At 35.4% G+C, this 21,774-nt stretch overlaps 2 protein-coding genes across 4 annotated transcripts; both read left to right on the top strand.

The window, feature by feature from the left end:
• Positions 1-1,149: 1,149 nt before the first annotated feature.
• On the top strand, positions 1,150-6,748 carry LOC140745996 (uncharacterized). Of its 2 annotated transcripts, XM_073077972.1 has the most exons (7): positions 1,150-1,477; positions 2,624-2,828; positions 3,145-3,445; positions 4,727-4,862; positions 5,147-5,353; positions 5,613-5,705; positions 6,046-6,748. In XM_073077972.1, exons 1-7 carry the CDS (start codon positions 1,388-1,390, stop codon positions 6,190-6,192), a joined length of 1,179 nt encoding a protein of 392 aa, XP_072934073.1. In that variant the 5' UTR covers positions 1,150-1,387; the 3' UTR covers positions 6,193-6,748. The 2 variants fall into 2 exon arrangements, with proteins under 2 accessions (XP_072934073.1, XP_072934074.1); XM_073077973.1 differs by lacking the exon at positions 5,147-5,353.
• Positions 6,749-14,497: 7,749 nt separating this feature from the next.
• LOC140745995 (uncharacterized) lies at positions 14,498-16,921 on the top strand. Of its 2 annotated transcripts, XM_073077969.1 has the most exons (5): positions 14,498-14,601; positions 14,711-14,843; positions 15,161-15,349; positions 15,563-15,656; positions 15,988-16,921. In XM_073077969.1, the coding sequence occupies exons 1-5, from the start codon at positions 14,552-14,554 to the stop codon at positions 16,437-16,439; spliced, it is 918 nt and encodes a 305-aa protein (XP_072934070.1). In that variant the 5' UTR covers positions 14,498-14,551; the 3' UTR covers positions 16,440-16,921. The 2 variants fall into 2 exon arrangements, with proteins under 2 accessions (XP_072934070.1, XP_072934072.1); XM_073077971.1 differs by lacking the exon at positions 15,161-15,349.
• The last annotated feature ends 4,853 nt before the right edge of the window (positions 16,922-21,774 follow it).

The raw sequence follows: 21,774 nt of genomic DNA, 5'->3' as shown, positions 1-21,774 counted from the left end.
TATATCACTCTTTTAGCTCAGTATATCTGTAAAGATATAAGCGACATTTTATATCAGTATATCAGAGAAACAGATCAAAATGTTTTGACAACATTTTTGATTCCTATAATTAATACAAAACTGGCAAGAAATTATATATACATTTCACAGCCAACACTATTAGTATATTCCTATTTTCATATTCTTAGCAAAGAAAAAAGATTTTAATTAGTGTTTAAGACGTAATGCATTTGACTCGAATCAGACTCTCTCAGTCAGTCGCTCATTTGACTCATAAATCACTCGCGAGCGAGTATAAAACTGTTGAGTTGAAGAAGATCTTATATCCGGAATCGTATGGACCTATGAACTCAACCATGTGACGCGGATATAAAGATATAATTGGCTACTTGACACTTTTTGGGAAACTGTTTTAATGAATTCATATACGTATTATATATGCCTTTCATTGATCATTTTTTCGAAAAAGGGCTATTTATTAATAAAAAACATATTTTTATTACGGTAAACGGAACGTTACGCCAAAACAGGCGGTCAAGTGTCATTTCGTAGCGTGACGTCAACACATTGAAAATATAGAAATAAACTTCGACGTTACACATACTTCAGGTTTCGATGTGATCGACAGGTTTCGATGTAGTGACGTCACATGACATTTGAGGCAGCACTGTCGCCGTTTTGGGATTTAAAATCCACAGATAAAAAATCGAAAATTTCTTTTTAAAAATTAAAATACTTAGAACATATTAAAAAATAAACGAAATACTGCATAATTTATGTTTACTTATAAGCTATCATATCCAACATATTTCATATTTTATTGTTATAACTGTCAAGTACCCAATTCAAATTCGTCGGAGTTGATGAGTGATTAGCTCTTTGGTGAAGATATATATCTTTTATATCACTCACTCGCAAGCTACTCAAGTCTATTTTAGAATGAGTATATTTGTTTGATACGCACAGGGTTAACTTTTCTATCTTTGCAAGTCCGCACTCTCCTCCAAAGAGAATATAATCACTACGTTTTACTCTCCTCAACACTCCTCAACTATATCAAAATATCGAAATTATCGATATATTATCTAGTGTTGTGGCAAACACAACAATAGGGTTTAGTTATTAGTAGTTTTGCTTTCGGACTCGGTTTTTGGATGCATTGTGTATATACTGGATGCACGTATTTTGTATTAAAAAGCAATGAATACACGAGACATACAGTTACAAACCCTTCAGGCTAAGCGCAAAGGCCGTTAGAAATGTAAATAATTAAACAAATCGATATAATTTGCTTGCATGGGTATATGTAAGGGGGAATCTATCTATAGAATACATAGTGTTGTGTGTTTGTGAGTTGAACCCGGTTAGTTCACCTGAAGATACCACCATGGCTACAGTGGACCACCTTCCGGATGAGCTACTCAGCATGATCATGGAGTATCTACCGGCTCCCGTAATTTATGCGACTGCCTCTCGGGTATGTTTTAAATAATCGGTATTATCATATTCAGTATAAAACATCATTGGAATCTAATAAGAATCCTTTTTTTTATTATATTGAAGTGGAAAATTATGATAAATGGTCTCAGACGCCTGTGGACAATTATAATCAACTCTATTTTGGTAAAACTACTTTATGACCCTTCGAATTTGATATTGATTTTGGGTGGAAGGGGAGGGGGGAGGTCATACTAACTTCTCCTGTGAAGGGGGGGTTACGGAACCCCCCTTTTATTTAACGATTTTATTAAATTTTGAGGTTACCTACATATTTCATTCGGAATTAAGACTAAAAAATTGGGGGATGGACATCATATTAAAAGAAACCAACCCCCTCCAACTCACTCCTTATAAATACTCTATCAGCTAGTTCTGAAACCATTAAAACGGCAATTTAAACCTAGAATTTGAGTATACTACCTGCTTTGTGGGGTTCCTATATTTTTTGTATTGATTAAACCGTCTAACCAGAACCTACCCAACCAGTTCTATTTAATTAACACAATTTATCCAAAAAAAACATAATTTAAACCTAGAATTTGATTATACTAAGGTTGGCTACACTAAAGTTGTTTGGCCAGTCCTTAATAGACGTGGCATTGATGACGCAAAAAATCGATTATCAGTCAAATTGAGTAAATGACAGTAGTATTAGCATTTTATCAGGCGAAATTTGGCGATAACAAATGATTATATTGACGTGATTTGACGTTTCGTGTGAATGAAAAATCAATGTTTAAGAGTTAATCTCAAAATTAAAAAAAAGACATAAAAAAGGGTGGTTTCCGCAATTCCATATTCACAGGGAATGCTCCTGTAGTACCCACCTACCCATCTATATCACTTGCAACTCAAAATTCGACAGGTCATAAAGTACAGTTTACCCCCTATTTTTATTTATCTTAGTCAACGAAGAACTTAGGAGATAAGATTAGAGTTCCATCTAAGGTTGAACATAAATGTGTTTCTACCCCTGAGGACCAATATGGAATGTCTCTGATAAGTATGTCCTTTAATCCTGCAACAGTACCTGCAGTAATAACTATTGTGTGGCACTGCCTGAGTGGAAACACTGAGGATTCTAGCATCTTCAGATCTTATGTAGACTTAATCCATGTCATAGGTATGTCGGAGATGGGCCCGTGTGTGTGCTGGACGTGTGATTCTTGTGCGCGAGATCGATGCTGTCTGGTACTTACACGGCTCCTGCAAGAGGGCCAGGGCCATGATCATCCTAGCCAAGGACCCACTACTGCCCTCTACGCTGCCGTTTATGACCTGCTCGTTTTTGATCACTGAGCTCACCATACATTTGGGCCTTCCTCTCAGTAAGTTTAACTTCCAGATCAACTTTGTAATTAATAAAAATAAAGTCCTGTGAGCAATTATCGGCCTTCGACATAATATTATGTCGTCACATACAAGTAACAGTATAAAGTATTGCTTTTATTTATATTAAAAACTTTAAAAAAAAGAGTTGGGAGCCCTCTGTTTTATATATACATTCATGCTTTAAATTATGCATTTCTATTTTTTAAGTATTTTTGGTAAGACAGAATATGAATGAGACAGAAATGCCTATTTGACATATACATATATACTCGTACCTATATTTGTGTCGTCCATAATAAAATCGCATTTCAGGCAGCAGAGAGATCATGTTGCTAGCAAGACTGCGTCTAAGGCATGTGGACGTATTCTGTCGAGCTGAAGTGATTGGGCAAGCATCAGTGGCAGTGGCGTCGAAGGTTAACTCCTTTGTGGCGAACGATCCCATAGCGGCGGGCTTCCTGCGAACAATAGCGGGACAGGCGCAGCTAAAAGCTCTGCACATGTATGGAAGAGCTGGGAGCTATCCGAGAGAGGAACTGACGGAGTTGATCAATAGCCACTCAAGCCGCTTTGAGGATTTGACTCTTCGGTGCCCTACGTTGGTGGAGGCTGAGTAAGTAAATTCATAATTATCCTGTATGTAGCTCATGAGTGAATTTATTACTTTAGGTTTGCAGGTGGTATACAACGGCGCCACCATAAGCTAGTGTTAAGCGATGCTGTGTACTGGTCTGAAGGGTTTGGTAAGATAGACATACTTTTCAGAGGCATTTCAACTTGGTCCTTAAGGATGGCGATAGTTTGATTACAGATATCCAAGGCTAGTAGTAGCCACTTATGACCAGGTGGACTGCTTGCTCGTTTGGTACTTCTACATTATAAAAAAAGCAGTGACAGTATTTTATCATGTTAAATGTAAAGTCATAGTGTATTTTCTTGATCAGAAATGTAGGAAGTAAATAAATATATTTTTTTTTTCTACCACTCATTTGTCATGCATCGTTCAGGCGCCGCGCAATCAATAACGTATACTTAGCCACTTAAAATACAAAATTCATGGAAACCGCCGGCTGCATGTCATTGGAAATATCGATTTTAGAAGCTTTTAATAGAAGCTGTAGTCGTATTACTTGGAATCGCCTCGTATTGTATATTGTTCAAGTTAATGACGCAAATGCTGTTATAAAGTGATAGAATAGAATAGAATAGATGGGTACTTTGTTTAGTTTACGGGTGCTTTGTTTAGATAATAATTATTAATCATATATTTATTTTTGCCGAAATTATTTTTAAACAAACGTCCGAAAATCATAATATTGAATCTAATATTTAATATGAATTTGATAATCGACCGAAATATCAAGTTCTGTCAAAGTTTCGGCCGAAAAAAATATTTCGGCCGAAGTTTTGGATTTGGCCAGAAATATAGCGGAACCTTTTGGCTTAGCCGAAAAATACGTTCACGTACTCTCAGATTGCGTTTGGTAGTATTTTGTACGGCGACAAAATGCTTCAATAATAACAAACAAATACAAGTCATACACACACATTGTATTTGTTTGTTATTTTTGAGATTTTACAATAAAATTCTAATAAAATTAAAATTGGTCTAATAAAAATATTCTATGTTTTATTTCAAAAATTAACTATTCCTTTTAGTCTATTTCCTTAATTGTTTAAATTTTCATTAGTATAAAAAAATGTAAGGTTCGGTTTGGTTCGGAAAACTGGACGAGTATTATTTAATGGGTATAGTTCTATTTTCTTTATTTAAGATACGTGCTCCAATTTAAATCGGTACCAGGTTAATATCAACAAATACTTCTACCATCCTCCTATCCTACGATGAACCTAGATTTTAAGTATGTCTTCGATGAGTCTTTATGTTCTCCAGCTATGCGGCAATCGGCAAATGCACGTCACTGTACTCGCTGAAGCTGTACTCCTGCTGGGAGATGACGCTGGAAGCCGCCTTGCATATCACCAACCTGCAGGGCTTGCGAGTGCTGCACCTTACCGGCACTCGACGGGTATTGACATTACAATTTATATGAAATTGTATGGTTATTATTGTATGCATAATGTATTGAGTTTTATATGTCACTGACTGAATTAGGCACGTTGATACACGCATTTAACTAGATCTATTTAATCAACATGCTGCGTCCTAGATGACTAATTGCGAATTGGCTTACACGAAATCGGTGAACACTATGTTGCGAGCGATACACGCAAAAGTTGAAGTCGTTAGAGAACACATAGATTCTGCTGCGTACATAGCCATGCGAGCGGTGTGGGGTGATGATGTCCGCAGTATCTCGATGCGGGGGCTCTGCGGCGCGTGCTGGCGCAGCTGCCGGGCTCGCTGCGGGAGCTGTCGCTGTCGGCGTCGCGGCTCGGCGACGAGCACGTGGGCGCGCTCGCCGCCCGCGTGCCGCGCCTCGCCGCGCTCGAGCTGTGGCGCACGCAGCTCTCCCCGCGCGCGCTCGTGGCGCTCGCCGCGCGCCTGCCGCTGCTGCAGGTGAGGCGCCCCCTCGCCGCGCTGGAGCTGTGGCGCACGCAGCTCTCCCCGCGCGCGTGGCGCACGATGTTTGCTTTTAAAAGGCGTTTCAACTTAGTTTTCAGGGATAGTTGCGAATGTGTGGCCAACCTTAGGTAAAAAAAGCTGTCTTACTGATTATATGATTCGAAATGCTTGTGATGGTATCTTCGACGACTAAAGATTCAAACTCTTAAATTGATGATAAGTTTCTCTAAAGACAATGTCGCATGTGTTGCAGGAGTTGGACGTAGATTTGCCGCTGCCGCGGCGTCTGCTGCAGCTGCTAGAGCGGCACCACTCGCTAAATGTCGTGCGCTGCCGCCTGCCGCCGGTATTGACTGATAGTATTTATTCCATAATATAAAAGTAACTGATATGATAAAGTTTTCGGACGAAGTTTCGGTTATGGCCAGAAATTGTCCGAACCTTTCGGCTGGATCGAAATATACGATGTGAACCATCTGGTAGCGTTCAGCTATATTTGGGAGTTTGATCGGATGAAGCAGAATTATATTTATATTTTAAAAATAGAAGGTACTCAAATTTACTTTTAGTATCTAAATTTCCCCTGTTTTCATGCATCTAAAAACTATTCGATGGCGGCCGAATCTAGGACAGAAACCGAAGGTTCGGTTGCGATCAGTCACTAAGAAGCCGTCGGCGTGTTTCAGGAGAAGCTGGTGTCGCCGCTGTGTCTGTCGGAGGCGGCGGCGGCGCACGGCGCGCGCGTGCGGCGCGGCGAGGCGGACGGGCCGCGCGCGCAGGGCTTCTACTACTGGACGCGGCACGTGCCGCCGCACCCCGCCGGCCCCTACTGAGCACAAGGGACACCGGGGGATAGGTTATGGTTAGTAGAGTCCGCGCCGAACTGCTAGCCCGCTCTGAAGTTGTTGCGACCGAGTGTAGGCGTACAATTTGTTATGGCGACACGATTCATTTCTTTATTCAGAGCGGACTAGCAGTTTTACGCGGACTATACCTTTTTTGGTACTATAGGACAACATGAGTTGTCCGCGCACGGATCTGGGGCTACATCTCAAGGATTTTAAGTCCTTAGCCTTTTAGGGAGTGACGGGCCGGCAAAAAATTTAAGATAAGACTATTTTTTTTGTACTTATTTTTATGGAGGGCGAGAAATCTTTGATACCTTTGTTTCAGTCGAATCCCTCCCAATCAAAAATCCTGGAGCCATCTACACACTTATGTGTACTTAATAAAAATATTTGAATGTAAAAGAATGAAGTGAGATTGAGTGAGTAAGTGCACACGTATTTTTTTATAAATAATATTTCTTTGACTGCAGAACTCTTTGGATCTCAATTATATCTAATCGGTGCCAGTCTCTGTAACAAATATGTAAAGGAGTTTCTTTTGTATGTACTCGTAGAGGCCACGACGTGCCTAGCGATATGCGAGCGTAACTCGCAGGTCACGCCCCTTTTGCACTTTGGTTATATCGTAGCGAGTGTTGTAGTAATAGTATTAATAATTTTAATGTACAACACAAGTATAGATAAAATGTTGTAACATTAAATCAAACTAAATATTTAGAGGTTTTTACTCAATTGAAAATAATGGTGTGCTTAGAATATGTAAGTTTACAATTATACACTTGCTTCTTTATATGATAGACGCATGTCATTCCTTACAGGATTATATATATATATATATATATATATATATATATAATATAATAAGTTTATATATCGATGTATTCAGATAGTTATTAATATATTTACGACAACACTATTGTGAAATAAATTAATCTATAATTAGTAATGTAAAATTATATGGTCGTCAAAATAACAGAAAAGTTATAAAATTATACAATTTCTTAAAATAACCCGTATATAAAATGAGTTTTACGTAAATAATTTCCATAAAATTGGTCTAAATAACTGTGGTTGATTTGTATATAGAAGCTTTTAATTCAATTTACATTATGTCGTTTATGTTCATTTACGTTCGTCATTATGTATTTTAAGTCGAATTTACATTATGAAACTGGTAAATAAAAAAGTTACATTTTGAAACTAGATGTTGGATAGAACTGTTTATTTTTTGGGAGGAATTGAGTAAAAAATAGTATTATCTATTCAATCATATAATTTTAATATGTAAATTCGGCTTATTCCTCTGATCTCTTCAAGTATATTTATGTGCCATATTTAGGTGTTATATGTTAGCGTTTAGTAGTGTTTAGTAGAAATGCTTCAAAATATAAGTGAATAGTTTTTACGGACAATTTTTTATATCACGTTGCCACTTAACATTTTTGATGTTAAATATGGTTGTTGTACACTGTGTAGTCGGAGTTTCCTTAGTATTGTTTCACGTGTCTTTTAAAATATGTTAATAAAAGCTCTTTCGACACCTGACGATATTTGTAGAGTTGTCAAAAATGCACATGAACCAAGAGGTGAAAATAATTTCTCTGTATTTTTTTTAAATATTAGGCTGGTAATAATTACACCAGTTGTCTAAAATTGTTGTTGAAGGCACTATACATATACAGGATCTGTATTTTCATAAGTACTTAGTATATAACAATTTTGTATCAACTGTTGATACTTCTAGTCATTTACACGTTTCATAATAAGCTGGTTTGTGTTATATTCAAATACTATTTAATTAGAAAAGTCAGCATTTTTATTACTATAGCAAATTGTCAATTATTTTGCGTTCGCTTTTTCAAATAACTTAGTTCTGTAATTGTATATACGTTACATTATATGTATATCTATGCGTGAACAAAACTTATAGAGGAGATAAATTGAATCTTTATAGTGAAAGTGAACTGAAAAGCATAGCTTACATATTCCCAGCGATGCCAGCATCCATTACTTACTCTATTATAAAAATTAGATGATCTCAATTGTCAAATTAATGAATACTATGCGAAAATCTCTCCTTAGAATTGATGCTGCCACACTATTGTGCTGTATATATTGTAATGTTTGGCTGTTGCATGTAATGGATAAAAAGATTATTGTTTGAAAGGTTTGCTAGAATAGATAACAAAAATGAACAAATATCCGGTATTTTTTGGTTTCATAAAGATTTTTAGGAAAAATGCCAAATTAAAATTAATTAATTTTCTTAAAATATATTACAGTAACTCGTAAAAAATATAAGCTTCTGAATATTACTAGAAGCATTAGCACAAACTCAGAGCTTAAAGTCGATAGCAAATTGTTGTGTTATCTTCAAATAGGGAACTTTCGTGCAACGAAAGAAAAACAAAGTTACGTGAAATGTTTGACCAGGAATTTTTATAGGGCGTATTCTAGTCTAAATATAGTCTATAAGGGTACGTAAACGTTAGGGGAATGACGACTACTTAATTGTTGAAGACTGAAGTATCTGTGAATATTGTGGAGAGGCACAGTGGAGAGTTGGAACTCCGGAAGGAGTATGGAATAAATCGAACTTACATTATGAAACTAGTAAAACTAATCAAAAGAAATTGGTATAAACAATATAAACAAAAATCTGACCTGTCAAATGCACAAAAAAATCCTGCGATGCAAAAAACCAACTAAAGGTGGTTTCTGTCCGAGACCGAAATTTTGGCCGAAACTAATTTTTTGGCCGAAAGCTTCTGTCAGTCACTAATAAATAATTATGTTTGTACCAAGATTGCATAATTAACACAATTACAGAAATAATTTGAGGCTGACGTTACAATCAATGTTTTTTTTATTGAAGAAATTACATTTTTACTGATTTTATAATGTATGGTCGTATCATAGATTAGTAAAGATACTTCGCCGCCTTGAAATTGAATGAAGCCACAAACGGCTTATTTGTAAGTTCTTTTTTGAATTCTTGACAAATAAAAATTTTTACAGAAAATTTACGAATAAATAACTAATACTGCGTAATTTACATAGTAAATATATAATTATTTCAAATATTTTAAGGACATTTTAGCAGGGAAACGTGGCCAAACTATTTTACGCAACTATTTCAATTCTCATAACTGGTTACATGTTCTTGTTGGGATTGAGTAATCTTTACTAATCTATGGGACGTATTAACAACTTAATAACTTTTCTGATGTATATTTCCTTAAACAAAAATGTAACCCGTTAATTGGCAATGTAAAATATAGGGTGGCAATATCAGTAGTTTTATAACATAGTGCAATTGATTCCATTTTTTGTATTTGCCACCCCTTAATAAAATATACCTAAATTAGAAAAAAAAAATCTGTTTTTATAAAAACTGTAAAAATAAACTTTTACTACAAAACAACATACTATAAAAAAACTATAAAATGAGTAACTCTTCTAATCTGTATACGTGGATATTTTGTACGATATATGTATGAAGGTGAATTTTGTATGTAGTTTTAGCGACCATAGTTTTTGTATGACCTTTCTATATTATATTCTTGTACTAAATATTCCTACTGTAGTTTTGTAAATCGGTGGTTTGATTTCGTTTACAACTTTGTTTACAACTCTTAAGTGGAACGGCAGGGGTTTTTTACGCTCAAGTAGAATTGAGCGCATTGTCGTTTGCTGTCACGTAGAAAACTATTTTTTTTTATTAAATAATAATAATATTTATTTAAAAAATAATGACTTTATTGACACAAAAATTAAAATATTTTAAATTTATTTTACTAAAATGGGTCACCATATTTGGCTTGGCATATTTTTGATACCTGTGTCCTTGTAAATTGGTGTCTTCACATACTCACGGTGTCTGTATTATATTTCTGTTTTTAACCATTCCATATGGCAGCACCACGGTAAATATTTAACAATATATATATATTATATGTATTAAGACAACTGCTCTCTACTATTGTAGTGTTTTGAAGGCCTAAAGCCACATGTGTTTTGAGATGTGTACCACTGGACTATGGTGTCTGTCCAATAAACGTTTGATAGAATTTGTTTATTGTATTTTTTTCTGACCTTACCCGCTAATTTATAATGTTCGAATATAATAAAAACGGATGGTAATTTTTATTACAATATGTATGGTCCTCTTGAACATGGGGTAATAAGATATTACTAAGATGTTATTAGATGTTGTAATAAGATAGATGTTGAAAGCACACAACATGTACCTACCAGTTTATCTATGAGTGATTTAACATCATCTTTGTTTGAGTACACTGCCTTTATTTACACACACACACACACACACACACACAGACTATACCCCTGTGTATAGTGTGTACTTGTGTATAGTCCGCGTAAAACTGCTAATCCGCTCTGAATATAGAAATTAATCGCGTCGCCATAGCAAATTGTATTTTACTTATGACTACACTTGCTCGCACCGACTTCAGAGCGGACTAGCAGTTTAGCGCGGACTATACATATATAAAATATATTTCATTGGTGTATTTAATAAAAAAGAACTAAAAAGAGTTCATATATCAATGTACAGACGCAAGGAATGAAAGTGAAAATTTTAATTAAAAAATTGAAAATTATACTTAAAATTAATTAATAAATGTAAAATGATTGGTAAAGATCGTATAATACCAATAAATAAAACATTAAGAATTACTTCTTGATTGCCTTTTCTGCAAAGTTGCGATATTTAATAGCCAACTGTGTCTTATAGTATATTAACGATGTCTTTCAGTTGTCGGTTTTGTAAAACTTTACTATCTTTATTGTTCCCAAACGCCCAAAAAAATGTTTTAAAATTTTTATTTATAAATGTAAAATTACATACCGACACTCTTATTTCAATTTGTATAGATAATTCAGATGACATAACAGATAACACACAATGCCGCCAGGTGGCGGTACGTGTCATACCCCATGATTTTCCACACGGGAACATCGGTTAACGTACTCCAACCATTACAAATTGACACCCACATGTCATACGTTGACTAACGAGGTTTGTGACATGTGATCAGATGATGTAACGTTGCACCAGTGTATAATGAGTGGAGCGAACCGTGGAGAGCCGTTCCGGTCAGCTCGCCGGTGTCGACGACTGACCCACTTGGATGGGAACTGGTCATAGTTCTAATATAATGAACTTGAAGGTGCAAATGTAATAAGTCTTGAAGATGAAGAATGTAAAGAAAAATAACAATGTTATTATGTAATGGGAATAAATATGTAGTGTTCTGCTTGAGGGAATAGTTTCATACATTAAAATGATAGGTATATTTAAAATGTTGCGCTTCGGTGGAAGAGCCTGGGTGCCGGCTGACTTACATATGGGGCGACCATTTTACTCCTCAGGGGTGGCTTCAGGCAGAACACCTGATCTATAGGTATGAAGTTAGTTACACTAACCACTTAGCGTCAGGTGGATTACATACATGTTTGCTATCCTTTTAATCTTATAAAAAAGTTTTTTTAAATATACAAGTTATATAAGTATGTAATCTATCCTTATGAAATTAGATAGGCGTAAGAAAAATGGTAATCAAGAATGCTTAGTCGATGTTTTTTTTATAAAGTGCAACAAATGAGCAGGCAGGAAAGAATCCTGATTATTACTTACAATATTAATTTATTTTTAATTTCTTAAAGATTTAAAATATTCTACAAATTAGAAGCTACGGTACACCAACCCTTCCCCTGTAGTTTCAGGAAGGAGGTCTTAGGAAGTATGTCTCCTGCAAGCTTGTATAATGTTTCCAGGAAATGACCCGATGTTCGTCGGTCAGGTCAGAGTCGGTCATTTGTGACGGCCGCGGTCAGTGCCGTGACCACCCGGCAACCAGTGTCAACGCTCGTGGTTGCTATCTCCACGACATCTGCGGATTGTCGACGAGCCCTCATGCACGACCTGCCCTTCATTTTGAATGTCTATTTCACTTTAATTTTCCCGCGAGGTTGCACACACAAGGGTTGTCAATTGATATTCGATATAAGCACAGTATAAGGTGGTAGAACCCGCTGTTCAACGTCGTTCATATCACTGCCATATTTCTAGTGAAAAACTCGTACAAGAGGTCATTTTAGTGCTAAGGGGAAGCATTGCACATGTGACTAAATTTAGCAAGACCTCCGAACCTATTTATGTAACGATATCGATGGGCGATAGTGGCTATTAGATGGACTAAAATTAGGTATTTATTTGCAAAATTTGTGTTGCTTTAACAGAAAAATGGGGACATTTTTTTTCTAATAGTTCGCCTATTTAACTAGCGCCTATGGTATAAGAATTCTTACTAATCATACCACGAAGGGGAACAAACAATGAGACACCGTTAATTTAAAATATACTTACCAAATACAATATCTATTTATACAATAAACACTTTTTAGTTTTTTACGTAACCAAGTTCACGCAAAAATACGATGACCAGCTACCGATGACAGTGACCCTGGATGCTATTGGAGGCATCCGGAAGCACAGCCATCGTCATTGTTGTGGACATCTGATGCGCAACCAACTTGTAACCTTGATATTTCGTAACAATCATCATAGGTCATTTTATTTCAATATTAATAAATGTTTTCCTAGTTCACTTACCTTTGGTTTATTTTGTTTTTATATTGAAGGAGGAGTCAACTATTATGCAGTTCACCAGACAGTAATTGCAACTACTGGACATCTTTAATACTTACTATCTTAGGTCGGCGCCAGTAACTCCCAGATGACTGTGGAAAAGCCTTATATAAATATTTCTCCTATGCCAAACTTGATTATAGTATCGCTGTCTCTACTAAGTCGAAAGTCGAAGAGTTCCACCACTTTTCAATGTAGATATATCAAACACATTATGATGGAACATAGATATTTTTATTTTTAACAGTTGAAATTAAGAGAGTTCTCGACGTTAATACTTAGGTAAGGTGTATGTATTGTGTCGACGAGAGAATAGTACTTATTTTGTAATCATTAAAATTGTAAAATTGAAGGCATAAGGTAATAAACCAAGGTTGTATAACCATAAATTATTATCAAGGTAGTAATTGCCAACATTTCAATCAAAAGGCATTGATAAACGAAGGCTTCATTACACTAGGAGAAACGGTACAATATAAAGGTTATAAACTTTGCAATGTTTGCGTAAAGCAATGATAATCATACTATTATATAGATATCCACACCGCAAGTTTTGTATAATTTAAAAACCTAGGGACAAGACAGACGGGCTATTTTGAAAATAGTTACGGTTCGTACCTACCATGGGCATTTTATTGTATCCCCAGAAGTGTTGTCAATCACTGTTAATGTATTACGGAGGTTGCAGAACGCTTTAAGCGCCTTGTTAGAAGAGCCCCATGTCATAGAACTTTATTAGCTACACATCTTAAACTTTTGTGGCAAAAATATTGTCTAAAAGTTATGTGATTACAAAAACAAACAACAGCGCAGTGCGATCGGAAAATTGTAACAAGTAGGTACTACATACTAGGGTTGTTGCGAATATCAGCATCAGCATCAGCATCCGCTGATTATCAGCTTTCTTTTAAATATCAGCATCAGCATCCGCATCCGCAACAAAAGATGCTGATATTTAATGCTAATATTGAAATTGTAACGTGTTCGTTGAAGGCGGGACCGAGCTTAAATCACGTGGAGTTTTAGCCAATCAGAGAAGTTTATAAACACAAGTTGTCATCAAACAATCATTTGATTGTATTGACAACGTAATTTGGTCAGTAGGCCGAGTGTGAGTTTGACAAATAAAATCAATTAACTTCACCATCACGTTAATGAGTTAACTCAAGGTTGACAGTAAGCATGTCAATAGCGAGTGCGAGTTATCAAAATGTTGTCGAAAAAAAATTTGGTATGCTCACTTCGAAATTAGTACGCATCTTTTTGTTATGTTGTCAAACTTGAGTGTCGGCGAAGCGCCAGTTTTTTCGCCGACAGTAACCCAAACAAATTAAATAGTTCTTCCGTTACATTTGAAAAGCATGTAACTCATGTATTTCTTCATTTGTTCGTATTATTTTCGGAATAAGTAACCAAACCAAAAAGTCAATCTTAACACATGTTCTACGAGGAAGATAAGCGTCACTTAAAATTGTATGCTTTATGTTAACGTCAGAATAGCACTATTTCACTTTTAACCCTACGAGTAAAAGAAACGGGAATAAAACATAAACAAAGCAGCGTCGTGCGTCACCAAGCTTGTTTTTTGCAAGTGATTTGGCGTGCATAGGAACAAGTGGAACAACCTGTTGCATTGTTTTGTAGTTTTGATTGTAATATAGGTATATAACAATGAAAACAAGTGCGACTCAATTTGAAATGTTGGTGAACTATATGGCAGAGTGAGTATGAAGTAATTCTTTATTTGCATTGTTTTCGAATCCATAATAATATTCATGCGGAGCGTCATCGTATGCACAAGCAATTAATTTAAACTGTATTTTGTTTAAGACACGGTGATTTAAACAAACCACAAAAAACCCCACAAGGAAGGATAACAAATATAAGAAAATGGGAAGAGCTCACCCATCTTTTAAACGGTGATCCCACAGGAGGAAGTAAAGGGACTGAGAAGTGGAAAAAGGTCAGCATAATTTATTAATTTGATTACACATGATTGGCTTGACTTCTACTTTATTTTTTTAATTCATACTTAATATTATGCATTCTGGGATTAGGTACATATTTTTTCGAGGCGGTCCAGCTTAGTCCTCAGGGGTGGCGGCGCGTCTGTGGCCGACCTCAAGTAGTAATATCTAAGCCTATCTAGGGTTGATTACTGCTGTTCATAGGCAGTAGTAGCCACATGCCATTGGGTGGACTGCATGCTTGCTTGGTACTCCTATATTATAAAAAAATAAAAGTACATTTATAATTTATTAATTTATGCATGGGTTTAAGGTATGGAGTGATTTAAAAAATTACACCAAAAAGAAGTCTGCTAAGATAAATAGAGCAGCTTCTGGTACTGGTGGTGGGCCTGCGCTACAGGCAAAGCTAAGCAACCTGGAGCTCCGGGTTTTGCAAATAATTGGTGTCCAAGCAGCTACTGGGTTTACAGATGTGGTTGAAGCTGGCTTATACGTACAGGTGTGGTTCTCTGACTTATATATATTACTACTATATTACTTAATAAATGGTCATCTCAGGAAGTCTTTGTTTACACCATTTTGTTTATGTTTATTTTGCTTCTGTGTGTAAAAATATGTACAATAAAAGGGAATGGTAGTTAATATTTTTATCAGCTAAAAATAATGATATTATTGCATAATTATGTAATAAATAATACTTTTATAACAACAGGCACAAGATGAAGACCCAGACCACACTCTGACGTTAACACCAACTCCACATACTGCTGTTGAGCCAGCTGAGGAAAGCCCAATTATTAACATAGGTAAAGTTCTTTAATGTTGGATATTTAACAAAAAAAAGCTTTGTCAATAAAACTATTACCTACCTATATGATAGGATTGAAGAAATATATTATTGACCACAATCAACAGCTGTCTCTTCGGTGATCTTGTTTGCATTTACTATTATCATCAGGAATTATAGGCGATTTGAAAACATTTGGCAGCAGGTTGGCAACTAACATATATTTCTATCAATCACTACTCATAGTACTAATAGTAGAGTAGAGGCTCCAATTAAGTACAGTAACATTCACACTCTTCAGTTCATACTTAGCTATTTAGCAGTACAATAATGTAACATTATTTTTACAGATCCATTTGAGCCTTGGAATGTGCCGGGACCATCCCAAGAGATGACAGTTGCCTCAGTGCCCCCCACACAAGTGGAAGAGGAAAATGTAATGGATGCAGCACATGTAGTGGAGGCAGTATGTGACACCCCACCACCAGGATCATCAAGAGTCCCAGCACAGCAGGGTCAGACCCCACGTGGTCGGAGAAGGACATCCCGAAGGGTCATTGGTTCTCCACGGCACCGGAGGACCCAAACTCTTATGGATAGGGTAGCACAAAACTTTCTCCATACTGATGATGAATGGAGAAAGTTGCTTATCCATAAACATGCAGAGGAGATTAAATTAGAAATGGAACGATTAAGAATTCGGGAATTGGAGTTGCAGAAACAGCAAAAATGGCAAGAGATTGCCTCAAGTGCTGTGGATGTTTTACATAAAATAAGTAATTCAAAACTCTGCAAAGACTGAAGCTTATTTATGTAAATCGATCCTGGCTCATAACATTTTTGTTATGTATGCAATTCTTATTCAGTCAACTGAATCCTTAATTACAGTCTTATTTTGATTCAATTGTATAAACATAAATTTCACAGTTTATTTGAGATAATTACATGTATATAAAAATATAGTAGGCATAGATATCATTCAGTTATCATTATTTTTATTAATTATTTCTATTTTGTTATGTTAATTTAGTAGAAGATTTGATTATTTGATATGTGTTCTTAGTTTATTTAAAGTATATTTATGAAGGAATAAAATTAAAATATGGAGGTTATTTTAAAAAATATATTTTTAATCACTATGCTGTATAAAACTTAATACTAATCGATCTCTGTAGGCTCTTCCTCTTAATAAATCCGTTGCATACCTTCCACCTGTATCTTCTATAACTTCAACTGGTTCATCTTCGGCAGTGTTATCTATAAAATAAAATATTTATAAAGTAATGTCAGAATTGTATTACTTACTACTTTTTACATGTAATTTACACATTCGGGAATAAATTTCAAAATCTTTTCAATTCTAAGGATAATAAGAAAATAGGGGTTTATTATAATATAAATAAATTTACCAATATTATCCGGTTCAGGTACATTAAAATCGATTGCCATATTATGGAGCACACAGCACGCTTCAATGATTTGGGCACATTTTTTAGGCTTATAGTGCAAAACTCTGTCTTTGCACAAGCACCTCCAACGATTTTTTAGCCTTCCAAATGTATTTTCAATACACACTCGGGCTGTGCCATGTTTTTGATTATAGAGTGCCTGGGGTGTATTAGGCTGTACATTTAAAAATGGGGTCATCAGCCATGGGCGAAGCGGATAGCCAGAATCTCCTGTAATATTTAAAAATTGCATTATGTCAATACATTATTGGCTTAACATTTTACCATAGTTTTTTAATTGAAATGCATCCAATTCACTAACAGTTTAAAGCAAATAAGAGAGTAATGTACAATAAAAAAAATGAAAATAATTACCTAAAAGCCAACATATTTCACCACCTTGATGCAGCGATTGCATGTATTTATTTAAACTGCTATTTTCCCATACAAATGAGTCATGGTTGGCACCTCCAAACTTCGCGTTAACATTTGTAATACGGCAATCACTATCACAAATCTGGAAAATAAATGAGTTTTATATGATTCACTGACCCTGTGGGATAATAAGTTTAATATAATTTTATTACCAGAAATACATATACCTACCATTTGTACATTAATCGAATGATAATGTTTCCTGCAATAATAAAGTTGCTCTTCTTCTGTTGGTGGTGAAAATATTCTAAAGTGACTGCCATCAATACAACCAACAATGCCAGGTAAACCAAACTTGGCATAGAATCTGAAACAAATTATATAATCAACCTAAAAACAAAAATAGTAGAAATTATGAAGATTTTTTTGTAGGAAATATTTACTTCTACTTACTTATCAATAACTACTCGTCTTACAGCTGGGGTGGTAGGGAAATTTATATGTTTCCGTAACATTGCTGGGTGTATGAGTGCTTGAGTCACTTGGTGTATGTACACACTGCACATTTTCTGCGACAAACCCTTGGCCACCCCTACCGGTCTCTGATAAGAGCCAGTGGCAAAAAAAAATAACGCAACAAGAACCTGTAATAATAAGTCATATTATATATTATACGTGAGAAATCTAGTAGTATTTGAAACCATTGTTTTTTAAATATATCTACTGCAAAAAAACATTTACCTTAGTCTCTACACTGACACGTTGTGTAGACTTCAAGTTTGTCAAATTTTGTAGGTCTTCGCATAAAGATAAGAAAGCTTCCTTCGCCAACCTATATCTATTTCTAAATTCTATATCACTAAGATCTTCTAGGACGTTAACAGACGCTCGCAAAGACGCTCTTTGCCTACGCATATAATTTCGTTGATCTTGCGCTTGAGCAACCGATATCATCCTCCAGGCTAAAAAACTACGGGTTGCTCTACCCCTTAACAACAAATCCGACACGAAAAAACTCATTTTAAACAAAATAAACAAAAAACAAATTTAACTTAAAATACGTAACTCTTGGTTTCACTATATGAAATGCAAGTGAATGAAATACTTAACACAAATAGTTGAGTTTACGTACACAAACTGTCAAAACACAACTCACACTCGCGAATGAATGCTCAAACGTCAAAATACTTAACATCAAAAGTTAAATCACGTCACGACGAAATAAGTTGCGTTAACCGAAATGCAAAATAAAACTCGCACTCGCAGTTATTGTTTTCGTAACTTTCCGCTAGAGGCGCTGACTAAGATTTCATACAATTTGAGTTTTTAGACGTAAACGCGATAGTAAAGTAAATGCCTGATAAAACTCACACTCGGCCCACAGACATCAATAACTTTCGATCATAGTTCAATCAATCAATAACAGAATTATGTATTCAATTCATAATGCCACATCCAATGAAAAGTGCAATATGACCAAATATTTCGTTATTAAACAAAGATACGACACAGTGTAGTTTTTGTTAAAAAAATAACAAATAAATGCTGACTTCTGTGTCACTGCAGAGTGGAGGGTAGCTGAAGTGGATGTTGGTTTGGTACATGGTTCTGAAGTCGGTGCTAAATATATTTCGTTGGATAACGGCGTAAACAGCGTGTTCAATATGAGCGCCGGCTTCGGAGATATGTGCAGACCAAAAATTTGTTTCAGTTGATTTTTGCTTTGTAGTGACATGGAAATCGATTGTATTTTTTAATTTTTTTTTTTTCACCTTTTTTAGTGATGACATACTAAAAATCTTACAAATGCACTAGTCGCCCTTACGATTTTTGAAAGTTCCCCTCGATTTGTCTGGTCATCAGACCCTTATTTTCTTATAATGGAACTACTTTGGAAATATCTTTTTTTTCAACAAAAAAAAATCATCCAGTACGGTTCATAAACGACGAAGTTATCCGCGAACAAACATAAAAAAGACATATATACCTACGGTAGAATTGAGTAACCGCCTCATTTTGTGAAGTTGGTTAAAAAAGACTATTCTCGTAAGGGACGTACAAATACCTCAGTATAAAATATATTTATTATTTAGTATTTTTAAATATCAGCATCAGCTGATATTAATCTGAAAAAATCAGCATCAGCATCAGCATCCGCTGATCTAGTAAAAACCTGCATCAGCAACAACCCTGCTACATACATAGCGAATATATCCGAATAGTTACACAAATAATAGTAGGTTAGTGTACATTTTTGTATTAGAGTATTCGTATAAACTTGGCGAGTGTGGAAAGATGACTTTGGACCATCTTATTAAAATAATCTAATAACCTTTTGAAAATTGAAAATTGTAGCGTAAACATTTGCTACAAAAATATAGGTAGGCATATTTGAACGATTCAAAAGAATTTTAATTAAGCTGAATCGTGTGTCGAAGCGACCTCACCATTCCTAATCGTTTTAATTACCTAAAAGCATTCACAGTTCGTGAACGTTGATGGTGAAATAAAATGAGTATAGTGATGTAGTGATGCGCACGATCACTCAGTAATTAGTGAAGCGCCCGCGCCGTGACTTCCGTGACACGAGACATTACGAAAATATGCACCTGGTTGTATGGTTGTTGAGCTAACTTCATGCAACTTCACAACGCGAAGAACACGTAGAGATATATAACAAGGAAATGTATGGTTATTATTTTCAATAATGTAGGAGTAGCAGACGAGCATGCAATCCTGATGGTAAGTGGCTACTACCGCCCATGGACACATGTAATCAACCCCAGATTGGATTAGATATTCCTACCTGAGGTCGGACACAGCTAAGCTGGAACGCCTCAGAAAACCATGTATCCCTTACCACACCCTTCAAAGCAGAACACGACAGCGTTTAACACTGCTGTTATGAGGTAGAAATAGGTGTGGCGGTGGTGCCGCCGGAGTCGAACCACAAAGAGTTCTACCACCTTCAAACCCCACCACTGCCGGACACGAGTCTCTGAATGAGAAGGATTACATCATGTTTTCGTTTACATTATTTTCTACTGTTCAGTCTATTATAAAAACTTGGTAAGTACTTAAATTAAAAAAAAAAGTGATATATGGACTTCAAGAAAATTTTCAAGCCCAAATATCTACGTCCTTGAAAAGAACGAATGATGCAATATTTACAAATCAATTGAATCTCAAGTTGCAACGCTGTTGTTGTTTACAGTCCATTGCACATTGTTGTTCCGGTAATGTCACGTTTATTTAAATGTTTTTGCTTTCCGCTTAGTACCGCAGATTCACCTTTTTTATTTCTTAATTGATATCGAATTTCTTCTTCTTCTTTAAGTCGTTGTGACATTTAATTTCAATTAGCCCTATGAATTAGCCTAATTTTTCTTACGTAACTGCATCAATCTAAAGGAGTGATAGCTTACGCCCGATATTTATAAATGATTTTGCCAATGTATTGCGTACCAAAGATCGAAATTGACAATTTCTTGTTTAAAACAAAAATAGAATTCTTGATCTTTGCTTAGTTATCAAATTAATATCATAAATCAATATCGTTATCGTTAGTGAGTTGAATGTTGGTCTCTCTAACTGGCGGTTCGGCGTTCTATCTAATCCCGGACGAGTTGATTCTCCACATAGAACAGGACTTCTATCTGAAGTTGATAACATATTTTTATTATACGTTATCACCCCTGAGGACTAAGATTGTCACGTCATTAGGTAGATTAAAAAAAAGTGTGTGTGTGTCAGCTACGACGCACGATTGGAGTTTACTCCTTACGAATGATAATTATGATATATATCGAATAGAAAAAAGGGTAGGTAAATGAACGCATCTGCTAAAATGATAAGAGAAACAAACATATATCTGTAATTATTCGGATTATTTATATTACTTCAATAATGCGTATTACATAAAGTATGTTACAAAATAATATAAAATAGCGCCATCTAGTGGCAAGTTTTATAAATTGTAAGTTTGCAAGTTTATCAATCTATGTCATAGATTAGTAAAGATTACTCACTCCTAACAAGAAAATGTACCCAGTTTTGAGAATTGAAATAGTTGCGTAAAAAAGTTTTGCCACGTCTCCGTGCTAAAATGTCCCTAAAATATTTGAAATTATTATTATAAATTATTTAATTATCATGTAAATTACGCAGTATTAGTTATTTATTCGTAAATTTTCTCTAAAAATGTTTTTATTTGTCAAGAATTCAAAAATAGAACTTACTATAATAAGCCATTTGCGGCTTCATTCAATTTCAAGGCGGCGAAGTATCTTTACTAATCTATGATCTATGTATTTT

This window comes from Epargyreus clarus, unplaced genomic scaffold (assembly GCF_041222505.1).
Source record: "Epargyreus clarus isolate Ecla_fem2 unplaced genomic scaffold, WU_Ecla_fem_2.2 ptg000012l, whole genome shotgun sequence".
Taxonomy (NCBI): domain Eukaryota; kingdom Metazoa; phylum Arthropoda; class Insecta; order Lepidoptera; family Hesperiidae; genus Epargyreus; species Epargyreus clarus.
Note: the sequence above shows the minus strand (reverse complement) of the source record. Positions and strands in the feature narration are given on the sequence as shown.

Excerpts from the sequence above, each read along its gene's own strand:
- LOC140745996 (XM_073077972.1), top strand. The coding sequence starts at position 1,388 with ATGGCTACAGTGGACCACCTTCCGGATGAGCTACTCAGCATGATCATG. Across the intron at positions 2,829-3,144 it reads ACATTTGGGCCTTCCTCTCA|GCAGCAGAGAGATCATGTTG; the intron begins GTAAGTTTAACT and ends ATCGCATTTCAG. Across the intron at positions 3,446-4,726 it reads CCTACGTTGGTGGAGGCTGA|CTATGCGGCAATCGGCAAAT; the intron begins GTAAGTAAATTC and ends TATGTTCTCCAG.
- LOC140745995 (XM_073077969.1), top strand. The coding sequence starts at position 14,552 with ATGAAAACAAGTGCGACTCAATTTGAAATGTTGGTGAACTATATGGCA. Across the intron at positions 15,350-15,562 it reads AAGCTGGCTTATACGTACAG|GCACAAGATGAAGACCCAGA; the intron begins GTGTGGTTCTCT and ends TTATAACAACAG. Across the intron at positions 15,657-15,987 it reads AAGCCCAATTATTAACATAG|ATCCATTTGAGCCTTGGAAT; the intron begins GTAAAGTTCTTT and ends TTATTTTTACAG.